Source organism: Brachionichthys hirsutus, chromosome 21 (assembly GCF_040956055.1).
Source record: "Brachionichthys hirsutus isolate HB-005 chromosome 21, CSIRO-AGI_Bhir_v1, whole genome shotgun sequence".
NCBI lineage: Eukaryota > Metazoa > Chordata > Actinopteri > Lophiiformes > Brachionichthyidae > Brachionichthys > Brachionichthys hirsutus.
The window spans coordinates 8,834,778-8,852,547 of record NC_090917.1 but is presented as its reverse complement, the minus strand read 5'-3'; the positions used below and the strand labels follow the sequence as shown (position 1 = coordinate 8,852,547).

Genomic DNA, 17,770 nt, shown 5'->3' with positions numbered 1-17,770 from the left:
CAATCCATCTTCCTCCTCATCCCTAATGTAGTTGTTATATTCCTAAATTATAACCAACTTATTTAAGAAGGATTCCTGGCTTTTCAGAGGATGCTGACTCGGCATGCTTTGATTTTTATATCAAAAACTGAAATCCAGGGTAATAGTTGTCTGTTCAAGGGAACTCCAACAATGAGAAGTCTGCTAAAAGACCTAAATCCTTTTTAATGAACGTTCAAATAAATGAAATCAATTGATTTCTATGTGTATTCTATGCTTCTCTCTCACTCGCAGGTTGATGTACTGATATTTGAATAAAGTACACAACACAGACATCTCAAAAAAGGGTTTCAGTGTTTAGAAAAATATGAATGGTTTATTTGTCCCTACTATAACAAGCATTATAATCCATTTCCATGATGTTCAACTCGTCTGGTGTCGATGGAACACAGTCTACATCCAAATACGAACAGCGGTATATCTGTTAACAACACACTCATTCACTTCTCGCCTATGGATAGTTTTGCAAAGACAAACACAGTATAGTTTTAATTGTTCCTGTCAAATACTTGGTTAAGTGGGTTTCTATTCTGAACTCACAAAACAGTGATTTATAGTTGCTTTTTAAAGAATCTATTGAAAACAGACTAATACAAAGTCCATCCAGTACAGACTCGTCCATAATACCGTTTCTAGAATAGCTTATTTACAGTCAACTACTGGAAGCAATGAAAGAAAACTGCCATAGCGTGAAGAACAAAACAAGCTAGCCATCACTATTCAAACTCGGAAAGAAAGAAAAAATCAAAAAGAGAACAATATATGTTTTTAATTGATTGTGCTTTTTAACCCACAAAACCTCTTTGTTTGTGGAAATGGAACATCTGTGAGAGGCAACAGATAGAAGCGCTGATCACATCCATTTCAGATTCTCTCGAGCGATGAGCAGGCCAGGGCGAACAAACGGTGGCTTGTATTGATTTATTTATATATTTATAAAGTCATCACAGACTCATCCTCGTTCATCATCTGCGATGGTGTCATGTTGCCCAACACAAGGCATGGAGGATTGGTCTCTGTGTTTAACCATGCAAAGCCCTTTAAGATTTGCCAGAAAAGGTCACAGAACAGATTTGCTGTACAGAGGGGGGGGGGGCAGATAAAGGCTTTGACAGACGTAATTAGTGTTTCCTCACCAACACACGGACGGAACAAGGCAGCAGCCGGTGGATGAATAGGGAATTCATTCATCCGTCCATTTTCCTGTAGACGAGACGATCGCAACCTTCTCGTCTACAGCTTTATCCGCCTTGTGGGTCGCGGGTGTTGCTGGAGCCTATCTCAGCTGGCTACGGGCAAAAGGCGTGGTCCACCCCGGGTAAGACGCCAGCTTATCGTCGGGATAAGAAAGACAAACAAGCGCTCGCATTCGCACCTACGGGTAATCTGGAATGACCAATTTATCTTTGCTGCATGTTTTTTCAGGTCGGAGGAAACCGGAGAACCCGGAGAGAACCCATGCAGACACGGGGAGAACATAGGAAACTCAGCACAGAAAGCAATCGAACTCAGAACCTTCTTGCTGTAGGGTCTTCAAGAGAATGGAAATAATAATATCCAAATTTGCTGAATAATGGGTGCAGCTCTGGCTGGGCTTGTGTATGCAGTGTACAGTGTAACTTGGTTTCCCGGTCTCTCATATTAAGCTAGTGGATGCTGTTGGTGCTGGAACCTTAGTCAAAGAAAGTAAATCACCACCATCTCATCCCAAAAGAAGGCCAGTGTGGCCACATACCTCAATCAACCCCACCCCGTGCACACAACGGCGTACTTCCTGTGCAATCCAGCCAGTCCTTGCTGCCACTACACGGTAACCTCGGTCTTGCTGCCTGTGCGGTAATGCTGCGACTGCTGTTGCTGCTGGTGGTGCTGTGGGATGTAGTGGAGCTGTTCCACAGTGTGGGTCCGTCTGGAGGCAAACGCTTGCCTTTTAGAAGCTATCTGGTTCACGGTTAAGGAGTTGGCATGGCCGGTGCCTCCAGATCCCTGTGCGCCACCGCCGCCACCACCATTGTTAGAGGCACTAGGATGGGAGTGCATTTTGGTCATCTTGTAGCGATCCATAAGCGGCGTGGTTGGAATGAACACATCTGTGTGAGAGATTGCGCGCGACATTGACATGTCGCTGCCATGAAACCCGCCAGAGATGCTGCCGACCATGCCGCGCTTCAGTGACATCATCAGCTTGTCCGGCGAGAGCAGAGGATCCTGGGATAGGAGGTGGTCTTGTGAGTACAGGCGATCTTGTGAATAGAGACGGTCTTTTGAGTAGAGGTGATCCTGTGACAGGAGCCGATCCTTGGAGTACATGCAGTCCTTGGAGTACAGACGATCTTGAGAAGTATGACGCTCCTGTGGAAGAAGGCGCTCCTGGGACCGGAGACGCTCCGCAGACAGGAGCTGTTCGTCCGAGAGGATCCTGCCTCCGTACGTTGACATGCCATTAGGGGACATGTTGTAATCCTGCTGCGTGGCCCGCTGCGGTGAGAGGACGCGGTCCTGGGACATGGCCCGCTGTACCCGACGAGGCCTCTGCCTTTGCTGAGACTGCTGCTGTGAAGACTGTGACTGGGAAGGGGCCTGGGGGGTGGAGGACTGTGGGGGCTGGCTTTGGACCTGCTGCTGCTGCTGTTCCCGGTGCTGTTGAGCACAAGATGAATGAGGTGAGTTTATTCACAAGCTGAGGGGTAAACGGCGCCGCCAATCACCACTGCAAAAAGAAGCGAAAGACCAGCAGTAGTGTCTGCCTAATTCAAGTCGGTAGACGAACAGACTTGCTTTGCCTCAAAAATGCATCAAAAGCAAAGGACATGATCTTGCTTAGGCGCCTGTACCCACCTGGTCTTGACTTATTTTAAGGACATGCAAAGGAAGAGTGCCTCTTGCTGCCAGGTCAGGCAGGTGGCGCTTACGAGTGTAGTAGTCCTCAACGTCTTTATCTGCTGCAGAGGAGATAGAAATAAACCCAAACGTTGATGAGGAGATTCAAAGAGGATGAGGAAGAGGAACCGCCAGTCGGTGTTTGAATGCAAGGGAAGACAATGCAGAGGACAGTGTTGGCGGCGCCATCAGTGTTTCACCTTTCCAAGCTCATGGAGGGGAATAGAAAATAGAGGAACAGACCGTGTTGCATGCTCGGCACATAGCATCCACAAATCAAGACTTCGTCTGGGATTCTACAGGCAGCTCTGACTGCGGGGGCAAACGTTTCAAAGGTCATGTGAAAGAGTAAAAAAAACATATCCAGATGTGCAGGGAGGCACGCAGGCACACACACACATGCCAATAATTGTTTTATTGCACAGTATCACTTCACAGTGAGAATAGTGAGTGTTTAAATGCCCTTGAGTGGGTGTTTCATCGTATGCTACAAGTCCAACATGCATTTAGACGCAGGTCGAAAAGAATTTCCAAAGGCAGGAGAGTTTACTGGTGACGTAGCATCAACGTCATGCCACACGACACAAACTCATGCAGATAGGCCCGCCTTTAAGTTCACAACCGGGCACACACTAACACACATTTACAACAAACTGTCAGACAAACAAAATGCATCGTGAAACAGAGACGGCTGTTACAAGCAAGTGCGTACGTTTGTACTTCAGATCTTTATTGCGGTCGAGTCACAACCTCAGTAATTCGGACGATTTGGAGATGCTGCCTTACCGAGAATTTGAAGAGCTCAGCCTGTCTTTATCAATTATCTTCTCAGCAGCAATCACAGCACCTTGTCAAGATCACGCCCACCCGAAATCCTTGTGAGCAGCGAGCCACAGATGCTCGGTGCAAATTGATTCATTATGAGAGATAATAAAAACATGATGTTCCTTTCTCAACCATAATAGTCTTCCAGGTCCGGGCAGGGGCATTGCAGACTCATCAACCATATTAGCATTAACTGAATGAATGACCGTGCAGCAACGGGCGAAATGCTTTTCTCCAGTTTGATACCAATTTGCATTAATAAGCAGTAGCATTCTTCCCTTTTTATTATCCTGACAATGAAAACGCTGCTCTGTCTTTCCCTCAGCACAATCCAATGCCATCTTTCCATGCACAGACAAGTTGAGCAACACAAAGGCACAGCAGTGCTTTTTGGGTATTTGCTGCAGCAAATAATTTGCTTTGGAAGGAAAAAGAAAGTTGAGAAGACTGAAGGACACCGCCCAAGGATATCCTTCCGTGTTAGCACCGTGTCTCTTTTGTGGTCAACAATTGAATTCATTTGGTTTTGCTTCACCGCCTATCAAAAACTATTATGTTAATTCGCACAAGCATTCTTCAAGCAAAAGGACAGTAATGTTTCCCCCCCAATACATCTGAGGATCAGTAAACAGCACTGCATCCCGCAAACCCATTTTGCCATTTCTTTTGAAATGGTGCCTGGCAGCTATGTGTGGGAGCTTTTGTGGAGGGAGCCCTGACGGGATGAGTGGTAGATAGTCATCCTTCACTTGGACTGCAAGCCAGCAGTGAATTGGGGGGCAGTCAAGATGAAATTACATGAGCCTTAAGGAATATTTGACTTCCAATTTGAGAATATCATGCAATGAGACTTCGCTACACAGCAGAAATCCAGCGGAGCCCCACTGAATCATTACCAAGCCGCGCCGGGCGTAATACGCCGCTTAGTGTATTTAATTGCTCCAAGAGAAATGGTGGCTGCAGCATTTCAGTGAAGACGACAGAGGAATGGGATTCGTGTGTCCTTGTTTCTTTAGATTACCAGGCTGATTTCATGAAGGATCAAGGTGCTCTCCCTCCACTGATACGTTTACTCAATGGGGAGTTGCAAATCTTGTGAAAAGGATTTCTGTTGCAATCTGTTTGATGCCCGCAGCGCAGCAAAACGAAACACCGGCTGCACTCGGAACGACCCAGTCAGAGCTCAGGAAAGCTCGCGTGCTCATGCAGCGCATCGGGGCATGGCGCCTACTCTTGCATTAGTGCAGTGTACTTGGACCTACTGAGTTTCTTCAGGGATGAGAATCGGTTGAGGTCGGCTTTGACGGCCGCCTCATAGGAGGGCGGTAGGTGAGAGAGGCTCTGGAAGGAGCGTGAGAAAGACAGGTCGTAGGGCTCCGTCTGCGAAGTCAGGATACCGCTTATCCGATTGTTTTCTGGAGACACATACATACATATACAGACAGAAGAGGAAGAGAAAACAATGGGCAGGCCGGCTTGTCCAACCCCAACCCCATCCCCAGCCCGAAAAATGGCACCAAGTTCCGACCATCACGGAAGACCACCTGTGGAGGTAGAGACGGGACGATCGACCTGAGGGCAGGCTGGAGTTTTAGCTTCACAAATATTTCCTGAAGCATTGATTTAAAAAAAAACACACAATGTTTTAAACGTGCATGCATTTAAATTGAGTTTGAAATGTTTGCATATATATGAGAAATAAAAGACGTGCTTTTGGTTTGGTTAATGTTGTTAGGAAAAATTATTTTTTTGTGGGATACTTACTCCATTAAATTTCTATTTCAGAAAAACTACATTTGTTTTTGATATTATAAACATTAATGCTTTTTTTCCCTGAAAATGAACAAGTTTGGCTTCTTGAGCCATTTTGAATTCGCAGTCATCAAGTAATTTCGTAAATTAACCTTTGGCCAACAGTTGCCTAACAACAGCTATATTTCAGTTTCCATTACGGCATGTTTAGCTACATGCTACCCACTCATGAAGTACATAGTTTTGAAATCCCTGGCAGCCCAATCCACATAATCTGCCATTGTGCATATTTGATGGATTAGCCAGAAAAAGAAATCAGCCAGTCAAGCCTGCTGCTGCGTTTTAGAATTAGAAGAGTGTAAGACATGTCTGCAGCGCTCGGCACAAAACAATCACTTTATTCCTATACATTTTGCCTGTAATGGAAACACCAGCTCAGATAGACATTCCGACTTCCTGCCTGAATTAATGGCCAGTCAGCTTCCATTGTCTCCAGAGATTCCGTGCCTGGTGACAGACGGAATATCAGAGTGGGAGGCGGGGTTACTGGGAATCAATTTAAATGCAGATAGTGTCATCACTCTATCGTCTTTACAAAGTGCTGTTGACATTTACTTCATAATGACATATTTAAGCAGAATGTGTGTGTTGCTAGTTTAAATCAACGTATGCAATGTAAAGAAAAGACAACATAAAATTACATTTTGTGCCGGATCTCAGTTCTAAGTCCGTTTACCAGGCATTATTTCTCTATTATTTGCTTCCCGTTGACTTTCAAATTGTGCAAATACGTTTTGTTTTTTGGTGTTTTGGACCGAGTGGGGTGTGTCAAGCTTTGAGAAATGGTTGTGTACCTAAAACTCCAACTTGATGGTGGCAGTGAAGGGGGGGTAATGGTGGTTGCATCAGGCACTCAGAGCATGTGGACCAGGACAGATTTGACGGGTGACTTGGTGGTTTGACAGGAGGAAACAGTGTTCCAAAACAGAAAGGGTGGGGGGGGGGGGGGGGGGACGAAACACACAGCAAACGACAGATGCGTGCTGAGAAATGACCCTGCTTGTGGCAGCGCTGTGATGTGATCTCGGGTGGCGAGCAACGGCAGGACTCGCTGTCAATAGACCCGATGTCATGCAGACGGGGGGGGGTACTGGACCAAAGCCTCCTTCACGTTATCTCACAAATGCACCCACGCAAACACCGGCAGTCTCTCCGATGCATGGCCATCTTCCTTGCTCTGTCAATCCTATCTGCCCTGCCACGTTGCCACCCACTTCCCTTTGCTCCTTAATTCTGTCTCGCTCATCCCCAGTGGGCTGAGAGTCTGTCACGGCGTGCAGAGCAGTGGGCACGGGTGCGGCTCCACGCTAACCGCCGGTGGATTGAGAAAAACAAGGCTTTAAAAGGCTACTGCAGGATGGAGAGAAGGACAGAGATGAAGATTGCAGAAGTGAAGAGAAGGGTGAGGAGGTGGTTTGAGAGCAGGATGGAAGAGTGGTGGCAGGGCTGGGTGGCAACAGGAGAGAGGTTGTTCAGAGGAGGTGCACGATCTCTGGGTGGACTGCCTGCGGCTCCCCAGACAGCGGCACGCTGTCAGCTGCAGGACTGCAGCCACAGCGAGCAGCCAGAGGAGCCGCTGCAGCTTTTACTGTCAGTCTGGTCAGATTCTCTAGTTTTCTTAGTGCCAACAAATGCAAGAGAACGGATACAGATTAGTGCCACATTGTAACAGCTCGTAATTCATTGACTCCCAATCCTGGACTAGCATAATGAATGTCATCACTAAGTTACCCTTGATTCAACGGCCACTCCCATTGGTTATGAGTTACACGACAGCGCGTTATCACTTCTAGCATGAGCAGGGCTCCGTGGAATGAAACCCTGACGGGGCTGGATCAAAACACCTGCACGAGTGTGTAGTGTGTACCGTTGTGGTGTGTCCACACCTACTGCCTTGCTTCCAAACCAGTGTCCTGTAAACGGCCGCGCAGTGAGCGGCTGTTTCAGGCAATGAAAGGAAACAAATTAAGGACGTGTATTTAAAAAATAAATACCCATGCCTTCAGACCTGAGAGGCACAAACGGAAAAAATTGAGGATTGAGAGAAAGATGTGTTTTTGTTAATGATGATGACAAGAATTGTTGACAGTAAGAAAATGAGCGAAGAATTAATCCATATTTTATCACATGACGTTTGGTCCTGTACAGCAATATCACATACTTAGATGGGTCAGAAGGATTCTACGACTTTAATGCTCCAAGTGTTCAAACAGCTGGTGCCATCCATCCAGCCGCTTTATCCACCCCACCGAGCAGGTCATGGGTGTTGCTGGAGCATATCCCAGCTCTCTACGGGCAAGAGGTGGTGTACACCCCAGACATGTCGCCAGCGCATCGCAGTCAGTGCCTTCTGTTTAGCAAATTCTATTCAAATCAGGTCTGAAAGCAGCAGCGTCAGTAAAAGAAGGGACGACACAGACGTAAGGGTGGTGTGGCGTATGGGAATAATGAAGGGTTGACACTGAATAGGACTTACCACGCCTCAGTGACCGGTGAGCTACCAAACCCAAGTGAAAAACACATAGTTCAGAACATGTTGATTGTGAGAAAGACAAAACCTCCTCCAGATTCAGCATGAGGAGACACTATGGGTGTCCGTCCTGTTACCTGGTACGCATCGTGTTCATGCTACAGAACACACACCGGCCTCTTCTCTCGGCCGTGCCTGGTGAGATGCACCGTGTATTTTACCTTTCTGTACAAATACTTTGTTCTCTAATCGACTAAATTTCACAGAGACCATTTCGTCATTCTCCCTTTTTAATGTATTTTTATATTTCTTGTGTCTCCTACTATGGACAAGGGTTCATCTGTCCACACAGAAGACAAACAACTGGTAGCTGTATGTGTTTACCCAGAGCGGTGTGCGCCTCAGGATAAGGTATTGATCCCAGATTTGGGAGCAATCGCGTTGATGAAGGGAATTAATGGTGGAAGTAAACGTCGTCATCTGTGATGCCAGTAAAGCCAAATGATCCTGCGACGGCGTTCGATCAGTAAAGCAAGTAAATGAATGCATGTGGATTTTCATTGCTCATCACATTCGCAGCATCAACCAGAATGTTTCTTTTTGTCTTCCGTGTTTTATTGTATTTCCCTTTTAACACTATCGTTGCCTTTGTGTTTTTAATCATCTGTGTCCCGAGGCCTGGATGTTAATATTCTTCATGGGGGGGTCTGTGATCAGCATCTTCATGCAGCAGAATTCCAATCAAAAGAAAATAAGTGAGTGATTGAACAGATGAAGGATGCAGCTTGTGGCCTCCTTTCTTCCCTTTTCTCTCTCCAGCCTCCCCCATGCAGCCTATTTGCAGGCCTATTTGACCTAAGGAGCGCGTCACATCAGCAATAAGAACCGGTTCCCGGAGATGCTCCTCGCAGGGAACCTGGCGTTACGGCAGTAAACTCTGTTCTCAGAATGGCAGCAAGGACGACCGACCTGAAGACAGGATGACCTCAACAGAGCAGCGAAACGATTCTCAACCGATTGTATTCACTTTACACAGATTGACAGAGTGAGTGCGGCTCAGAAAAATGTTCTCCAGCATGGGATGTGACATTAGTGCGAAAAAAAAGCTCGTGTTCAATAACGCCGTGGATTAATGGTGAAGCGAATTGAAAGGGGGGCCGTGTCAAGAGCGTTTCCATTTACCTACGTAAAGCACTATATTAAAGTGAATACCCAGTTCCAGGCGCCGTCTCTGATTCTGAACTGAGATGAACTCGAATATTCAGCTCTCCTGACAGGCTTTCTTACCATTGGGAGGTGTGCATGTAGGGCTACATAGAGCCACATGGCTATAGTTGTGCTGATGGGTACCTGCAATGACAAGAGCAATGACAGATTGGTTCAATGTCCATGACTACAGTTAGTAGAGCAAGGGTGATGACCAAAGAGATAAGGCACCACATTCTCTCACGTGGTGACATCATGGGAAATGCGTGATAAATAGCCGGGATTGGTTCAAATAACCATCACCAGTCAGGAATTACTACTGGCAAATCCATGCAGAGAGTGAACTATCCCTTTAATTTCAAATGAAGGCACTGAACACAAAGAGAGATGAGATCTGAAACAGTGGGTGGAGTCCTCTGTAACCTCAGCGCAAAATGTGTTGGCATCAAACAGAATCCACAAGCTCTTATACACGGGGGGGGGCAAAGGCAGAAACCAGGGCTGTGCTCAATATTCATCACATCCTGTCCTGAAACACAGAGCTACAAGTTATTGGGATTACTTCAGAGGAAAGAGAATACGTTCATCGGTGACGTCATCGCCGTCGCCTCAAGTGTGGTGAAATTCACGCCGATGACGTGATAAAACGAAAATGGAACATAAAAAAACCTGCAGCCGAGAATTGCGTCAACCAACGTGTCCTACAGAAACACACAAAGTGGTTTTCCTGTTAACCAAACCTGCACACGTTCTTCAACTCACATTCAAACCCACTTTCTTCTCTACACCAGTTACAAAAGACGGAATATTTGGATACTGAAAGCAAAGCGGCAATGGCCTGACTCGGAGATCGGGGGGGGGGGGGGGGCTATTGTGTTGACTCGTCTTTGTGCAGCAGTTCCTGCTGGGGGTGGGGGTCACTATTGCACTCACTATTTGAATGGACAACAGAATTTGCATCGTGCTCAAGGACACGGAATCCTGAGATGGCCTCGGCAACCTTCCAGACTGCTGCTCATCTGCAATGATAAAGTGCGTGTTCTGACTTCAGGAGAGGCTTCTGAGATGTTCGCAACAAAACCAGGCTTCTCAAGACAAAGCGTGATCTTCCCGTGATTCCAGTCATGCTGTTCTAGCATCTCAACCCAGCCACAGCAAAGTCATGACAATAAACATTTAATTCTGCTGGGAAATTATTTTAAAGTTACATGAGTTAATATTTCTTATCTAAATGAGCCATTGTGTTTGTGTTTGTGATTTTCTTTTCTTTTTTACAAAACAATAAAGAACAAGTGAGAACCTTTTAGCGTTGGTCGTTTAAGCATTGTTTTGGGTACATTGGAATTCAACTGTCGCATCTTTAGTCACATTCACATGAAAGCCAGTCCATTTGTTTTTTGTCTTTGTGCTCCCGTCTTGTGTTTCACCGCGATAAGACAACCTGTTTCTAGATATGTTTCTATTTTCACCAACAACATTTTGTGACCCTTTCTTAAATGTTAGTCATTTGAGAAGTCTCAGCCACATTAAACTTCATGAAAACATTAGCGCTCACTCCTCCACCCTCCGTCGCCGAACATCTCTTCTGTGATCGGTGAGATCAGTCGCCCGTGTTGAAAGCTGAGACGCTTTCATGTTCAAGCCTAACGCGACACAACAGCTTCATCCAACCATTCAACCATCCAACCATCCTCCTGCAGCAGTGCTGTGGCAGACAGTTGCCATGACGCAGCGGTACATAGATCGGCCGGGCACGGCACCGAGGAGGCGCTTCGGGAAAGTTGATGAATGGCAGCTTTTCTCAGCAGTGTTTAAGACCATGCGTGTGTGTGTGTGGGTGTGTGTGTGTACATGCATGAGTTTGTGTGAAAGGAGGAGGTAGATAGATGTGTTACCGTTATGACACATTCATTTAAGAATACATTGATCCTACAGGAAAGACCTTGGTTTCATTGTGACATGGAGAACCACACATATTGTGGGTTCTCCTCGGGAAAGTTAGCATTCAACCAGTCATGCTAACAATCGCGTCAGGGAAGCAACCAGCTGCTCATTAGGACCAGTGACCATTAGCAGCATCACTCACACACTAATGGAGCAGCAACGGGGGGCAGTTTGGGTTCAGTATCTGGCCCGGGGACACTTTAGCATGTCGACCAGACCAACTAATGAGGGGAGGATGCTTCTAGCACGGAGTCACAGCCCCAGCGTCTGATGATGTCGAGTGGACAGACACTGGTGAAAATATAAGGCCAAAGTAAAAAAAAAAAATGCAATGCATATTGTAGGAATTAATATATTTTGTAGTCTATTCATTAGCAGCATGGTCTAGAAAAGAAAAGATACATTTGAAAAAATTGTGATTTGATATCATTTAATCATTATTTATTTTTTATTCTTCTACTACTACTAATACTAATACTAATACTACTAGTGTACTGTCTCCTTGTCCCGTGAGGAGTCGCCACAGCAACTCAACCTTCTCCACATCACCCTGTCCTTTGCATCGTCCTCCCCAACACCAGCCACTCTCATGTCCTCCCTCACTACGTCCATGTCTCTTCTCCTGGGTCGTCCTCTAGTCCTGTCCTTTGCATCGTCCTCTCCAACACCAGCCACTCTCATGTCCTCCCTCACTACGTCCATGTATCTTCTCCTGGGTCGTCCTCTAGTCCTGTCCTTTGCATCGTCCTCCCCAACACCAGCCACTCTCATGTCCTCTCTCACTACGTCCATGTCTCTTCTCCTGGGTCGTCCTCTAGTCCTGTCCTTTGCATCGTCCTCCCCAACACCAGCCACTCTCATGTCCTCCCTCACTACGTCCATGTATCTTCTCCTGGGTCGTCCTCTAGTCCTGTTCCCTGGCAGCTCCATCCTCAGCATCCTTCTACCGATATGGTCCCTGTCTCTCCTCTGGACATGTCAAAACCATCATAGTATATCAGTGAGTATTTGAAGTATGCAGTTCTGAACTTCTGCCTCCTCTAAATGGACTGAAGCTCCATGTGATGAGGGGCTTCAGTCCGAATACAGAAATAAAACATCTGACGTCATAAGAATCTGCAAACTGTGACAAAACGCTGGATACTCCATGAACTGTTGCAGACATGTCTCCGACCTTTCATTATCGCCATTGCTGTAGGTCTGACTTGCCTTCCACTAGAAAACATGGATCAATATCATCCAAATGTTCTTGATCTCTAAGAATCTTTTTCACCCGTCTGGTGTTTCTAACTGAAAGCCTGTTCTGAGGGTGGGGAGACACGGGCTGACCCGAACGGAGCAGTGAGGCTCATTAAAATCTGTACAGCGACCCCTCCGTAATGTGGGGCCCAATTAGCCATATTCAAGAAAGACTCCAAGCACAGGCGCCCCTCCCATCAGCCTCCCGGAGCTGTGAGGCTTCTTATCGGCGCTGAACACCCCACATCACCGTCTTTCTGCTTGCCTCTTTGAGCTGACATTGCAGAAATCACCTCCGCACACCCGCGTGGCATGAAGCGGCTGCAGAAAGCTGTTTCTCATTGATGAGGGGAGCTTACAGAGGGGACTTAGACCCCCCGGATACACTGCTGTCCAATTCTTATTACTTTCACCTCCTTAAATTGACATTTTAAAATAGATGCAAAGCCTGTTCTGCTGTGGAATGATAAAGTTGGTTGATTATTTACGACCGAAACTCTCTCCAGATGTGGGATTAACAGCGCCCCGGTCTGATTTGCGTAATGGTATTTTATTAACGCTCCGTTTGTCAGATGGTGTCAGTCAGATTTAGAGAGCGAGTCAGCCTCATAGTGCAAGATGATCGATGGGTGGCTGGATGCACTCCAGAAAATGACTCGCATCAAATTTACCTTCACGTTTAACCAGCGTCTGGAGAATAGAGTCTGTGTAATAGCATCCGGACGGCGTGTAAGTGACGCAGTAATCTGACATTTGCCATAGCATTTTGTATCACGTCACATTTCCAAAGATCACATTCACAGACAGCACACAAGGGAGGCAGGAAACGGCCTGCTGAGGCCACCGCGGAACACCTTGAACCCCGGCGCCAAGGTCAACCACGCATTTGCACAATTGATCGCGGTCGCAAGCTAAGTGGTGTCTTGGAAACCATCACAGCATTGATCTCTAAATATCTCTAACAAATGATGAGCCGCATCAAGATCTCCAGTGTGTGTGTGTGTGTGTGTGAGTGTGTGTGTATCATAACATCATTTGTTACAGTTTCTGCTTTTTTCATTCATTTTCATTGATTTGTTTTCTTGTTTGTTTGTTTGTTTGTCTGCAGGATTAGACAAAAGAGAATTAATTGACTTCTACGAAACTCAATAAGAGAAGAAAAAGTCTGAAAAAAGAGGGCGAGATACAGGGAGATGTCCCGGTGATCAGAGCCCCCCACCCATCTAATCTATTATAGCCAGCCTCGGCTCCTCGCTCCGCTCTCTTCATGAGGTCCCTCTATAAAGCCAGCGGCCCCTGCCGTCCCATTAGCCCGGCCAAGTGGAGCCACCGGCGTGATGGAAGGCCCGGAGGAGGTGGAGGTGCTGTTGATGGCGGACTCAGGCTGCATTGTTCATGTGTGTGACGGCTATAAATGTGGACGTCTCTGTCCCGCTGGCTCTACCCGCGTCCCTGTCCTGCCGGAGGCGGGCAGGGACGCCCGAGGAACGGAAGGAACGGGGAGGCCACTGCGGGCCTGACATTTAACAACTGACAAGGAGGGTTCACATTTAATCGCTAAATGTTAACTGCCACAATAGCAACCTTTGGCTCTGTTTGTAGGGGACAAAGCTTTGGGCACCTGGAGGAACGAGCTCTCACCTTCGCATGGAGTTCACTAGCACAGCAGGAGGCTTAGCGCTGACCCAATTACAGCACCGCCATAACACATTTATAGCACTTCTAACGCTGCCACTGCTTATTCTTCACCGAACAACAATATATGGATTCAAAATAAGGATCTTTGCTTCTTCTTTTTGATGTGATTTTGGGTATTTATGGATTTGAAATCTCAGACGGTTAACGAGATCGCATCTAAGCATCACGACTGAAACAAAAGATACGGCGCCTCAGAAGCTCATCATCATCATCATCGATATCCAATACAGCCTTTTCTGCAATATTGCATTTCAATCTGGTCCAAAATAAATACATGAAACATTAAATTTGAATAAGCACTGGGAATGCAGACTGACAATGAGTGTCAAAACTATAGTGTAGGTAAAAATGAAATACTGCTTGTGTCAAACATTCACATGGAAATGACTCAAACACCCGGAAGACGGGAATCTCTCTCTGAGTGTGTTTTGTAATTCCATCCAAAGGGGGGGGGGGGGGGTTAAAATGAAACTTCATCAGTCATGTCAGCTGATGCGGCGCCAAAGTAGAAAGATGAAGATAGAAATAAGAGATGCCATCATTTATTTCCCAGTTTACCTCTGCATGAACAGTGAACCACCGTTAACTGGTTTACAGCCATTAAATCGCTCTTCAAGTGTTTCCACTGGGCCACAAACACATTCTGGTTTAAAGCATCAGTGCAATATTTAGCTGAGTATGTGGAGCAGACAAATGAAAGCAAATCAACAGCAGGCCAATATTTCACCATTAGTTTTACTAATTGTAACCTAAAAAAATGTCATTGCTCAGAATATCTTCAGGTGTTCGACGAGTAAGAAAAACTATTTGGCCAATAATTAATGTAGACTAATTGAAGATTTAATTAAAGCATTCCCTCATTCGAATTTTCTTTTGTTCAGCAGCAGCTTGTCTTCTCTAATATGTTTTCAATTATTCATGAAGGTTTGGCTGCACTCCAAAACACTTAATACATCAGTACGTTATATTTTTTGGTCAGCGTTTTCCCTTCATTTTTGTCTGTGAAATCCGAATCCAGTCAAGTCTTGCTGATTCAGAATTTGTGATTCCAGCCTGCAGAATGTTTTGGGATGTCTGTTCACCCGTTTCAGACGGTGGGGGCAGGAGTTCCGTTCTGATCTCATAATCCCAATGCAGCAGCTTTCACTCGCCTCACTAGTCTAGCTGTAAAACGGCGATATGTGCTGCCAGAAATTACAGAAAGACATGATGGGCAACTTTAACGAGACTGTGTGTGTGTGTGTGTATGTGTGTGTGGGTGTGTGTGTGTGTGCGTGTGTGTGTGTGTGTGTGTGTAGATGTGTAGGCATGTGTATGTGTGTGTGTTGCAACATTGGCAAAATCAAATGTATCCTCATTCGCTCTGATTGCATGAGAAATATGGGCACAAGAATCAAAACCAGCTGATGAGTCAACAAGCGATTAGCTATTTAGTGCTGTTAACTATTAATTTTTTAATTTTATGTTGATCAATTTTTCTGAGGAACAATTGTGTCAAACTAATTTTAGCTCAGGGGCCTCATGGTGGAAAATCCATTCTGGAGGGGGCCAGAGATGTTAAATCCACTTCAAAGTAATGACAACTTCACATTTCCTCCTTTGCTTTAGTTTGGTCCAACATTGTGCAAGTGCATTCTGAAACTGTGCATGCAAGCCATCACTAATAATCCATTCTAAAAAGCACTTCAAATTAGTCGAAAAATTCTGAGGACAAAATTGGTGCAATTTCAAGAACACAAGCCGAGAGTCACAGCTGAACAAAATCGAAACTCTTCTAGGTGTCAAAAACCTAATTTGTCATTTCCACATCTCAATCCTGCATTACAGCAACATGCCACACCCTGAAAACCGAGGTCACCGCTGTTCCAGAGGCTTGACTCACTCCCTGTAGGACGCTGCACTATTTATTGATGGAGAAATAAAAGCTGTGAATGCATGAACAGTTTCCACAAACGGGTAATCACACAGTTCGCTTTTTTAAAGTCTCCACTGTTGAGTTTACTCCTGAAACCTGGCGTCTTTCAGCTTTCACCAGTGCACCAACATCAGGCGTCACATAATACCGTGTCAAGAGGTCGCTCATGTGCGCGAGCTGTGAGCGGCGCTTTGTCTCATTGATGCTCATCACAGAGAAAACACTTTCACAAGGATCTGTGGTCTGTCAAAGTCAGGGAACCGGGCCAGAGATACCGATAGAATGTGTCCATGAGTCACACTGCAGGATGGATGGATGGATGTAGAGAGAGAGAGAGAGATATAGATGGATGGATGGATGGATGGGTGTAGAGAGAGAGCGAGAGAGACAGATGGATGGATGGATGGATGTAGAGAAAGAAAGAGGGAGATGGTGCCCAGAGAGAGAGAGAGAGATTAATCTTGTGGCAAATTCTGTATAACCTTTTGCTCTTTACAATCAACATGTCAAATATATGTATAAATATTCACACAACATATAAACACACTAATGTAGGGAACATAAATATTAAAAATATAAATACACAACTTACATATAGTTACACTACTAATATCTAATTACAACAATATATAAGTACACAACTCACATAGAAATACACTGTTAGTGTTAACCATGATATGCCATGATAAAGGAAACCTGACAGCGTTGCTCAAACTCCCGTAACAGTCCTTTGATTAAATCTTTGAACCGCTTCATGTCGTTGGGTCACGCGCACGTCTTTCAGACGAGGAAGGCGAGCAGCTCCACCCACGAGTTGTGTCTCCCACAGCGCCAGCTTCAACTCAAACGCACATATGCTGTCATGATGCTGCGCATCCCTTCTATGGATCTAAGACGGGCCCTATTTATTTGATGAAGCGTTCAATTTGCTGTCGTAAATCAAAGAAACACCAAAACAGCAAAGCAAAGCAGCTTAACCCCCTTTATATTGCTGCAGCATGGCAGGCAACAACTGTGGGGTTTCTCTCACACGCGCAGCAATTCAGGCCTCTGTATTGGATGAGAGTAACAGTTCGGACGTTCATCTCCATGACGTTATCCGTCCAACTCAACGCCTCCTGATGCCAAACACACAATGGACACTAAATAGAAATGTATCTCTTCATTGTTGCCTTTACGTAATCGCCTCCATGTGTTTGTCCGTCTGTCCGTTTGCAAGATAACTCAAAATGTTCTGGACGGATCTTGAGGAGATTTTGAGGAAATGCTGTGAATGTTACCAGGAACAGATGATTACATTTTGGTGATGATCCAGAAGAGATCCTGGATTCTGGATCAGTTTGAAATTTCCCTAACTTTGCAGTCAATGGAGATTCAAAATGTGTTCCTCAATATCTCGTTTGATTATTGACCAATGTTTATGGAATTTGACACAGTCATGTAGGGGGGGGGTCTCTATCTCACCATTTCATCTGGATTGGATCCAGAATGACGTTAGGAAAAAAATATTAAATATTAACATAACAACCCATTTACTGATTCAAAAATAAGTTAAACTCAACTCTGATTCACATGGTTGGTGTCTAAAGATACCAAGAACAATCTAGAACCTTCTGATGCTGATCCAGATCACCATGTGGATGGTGTAGATCCAGTTAGGAGGGGAGTGAGCTGCTTGGTGGAGGTCTGTGCTTTTTTAGTTTTAAATATTGAAGCCCTGTGGATGTGGATAAATTAATGAC

The 17,770-nt window shown here is 45.5% G+C and overlaps 1 protein-coding gene across 1 annotated transcript in view; it reads right to left on the bottom strand.

The window, feature by feature from the left end:
* Nucleotides 1–1,842: 1,842 nt before the first annotated feature.
* Nucleotides 1,843–17,770, bottom strand: part of shisa6 (shisa family member 6) — a 53,792-nt gene continuing 37,864 nt past the window's right edge. The window contains exons 5-10 of the mRNA XM_068754643.1: nt 9,314–9,376; nt 8,033–8,053; nt 5,007–5,159; nt 2,878–2,981; nt 2,814–2,816; nt 1,843–2,679 (exon numbers count right to left, since the gene is read on the bottom strand). Of these exons, the coding sequence (XP_068610744.1) occupies nt 1,843–2,679; nt 2,814–2,816; nt 2,878–2,981; nt 5,007–5,159; nt 8,033–8,053; nt 9,314–9,376 (1,181 nt within the window). The remainder of the gene's footprint in view (nt 2,680–2,813; nt 2,817–2,877; nt 2,982–5,006; nt 5,160–8,032; nt 8,054–9,313; nt 9,377–17,770) is intronic.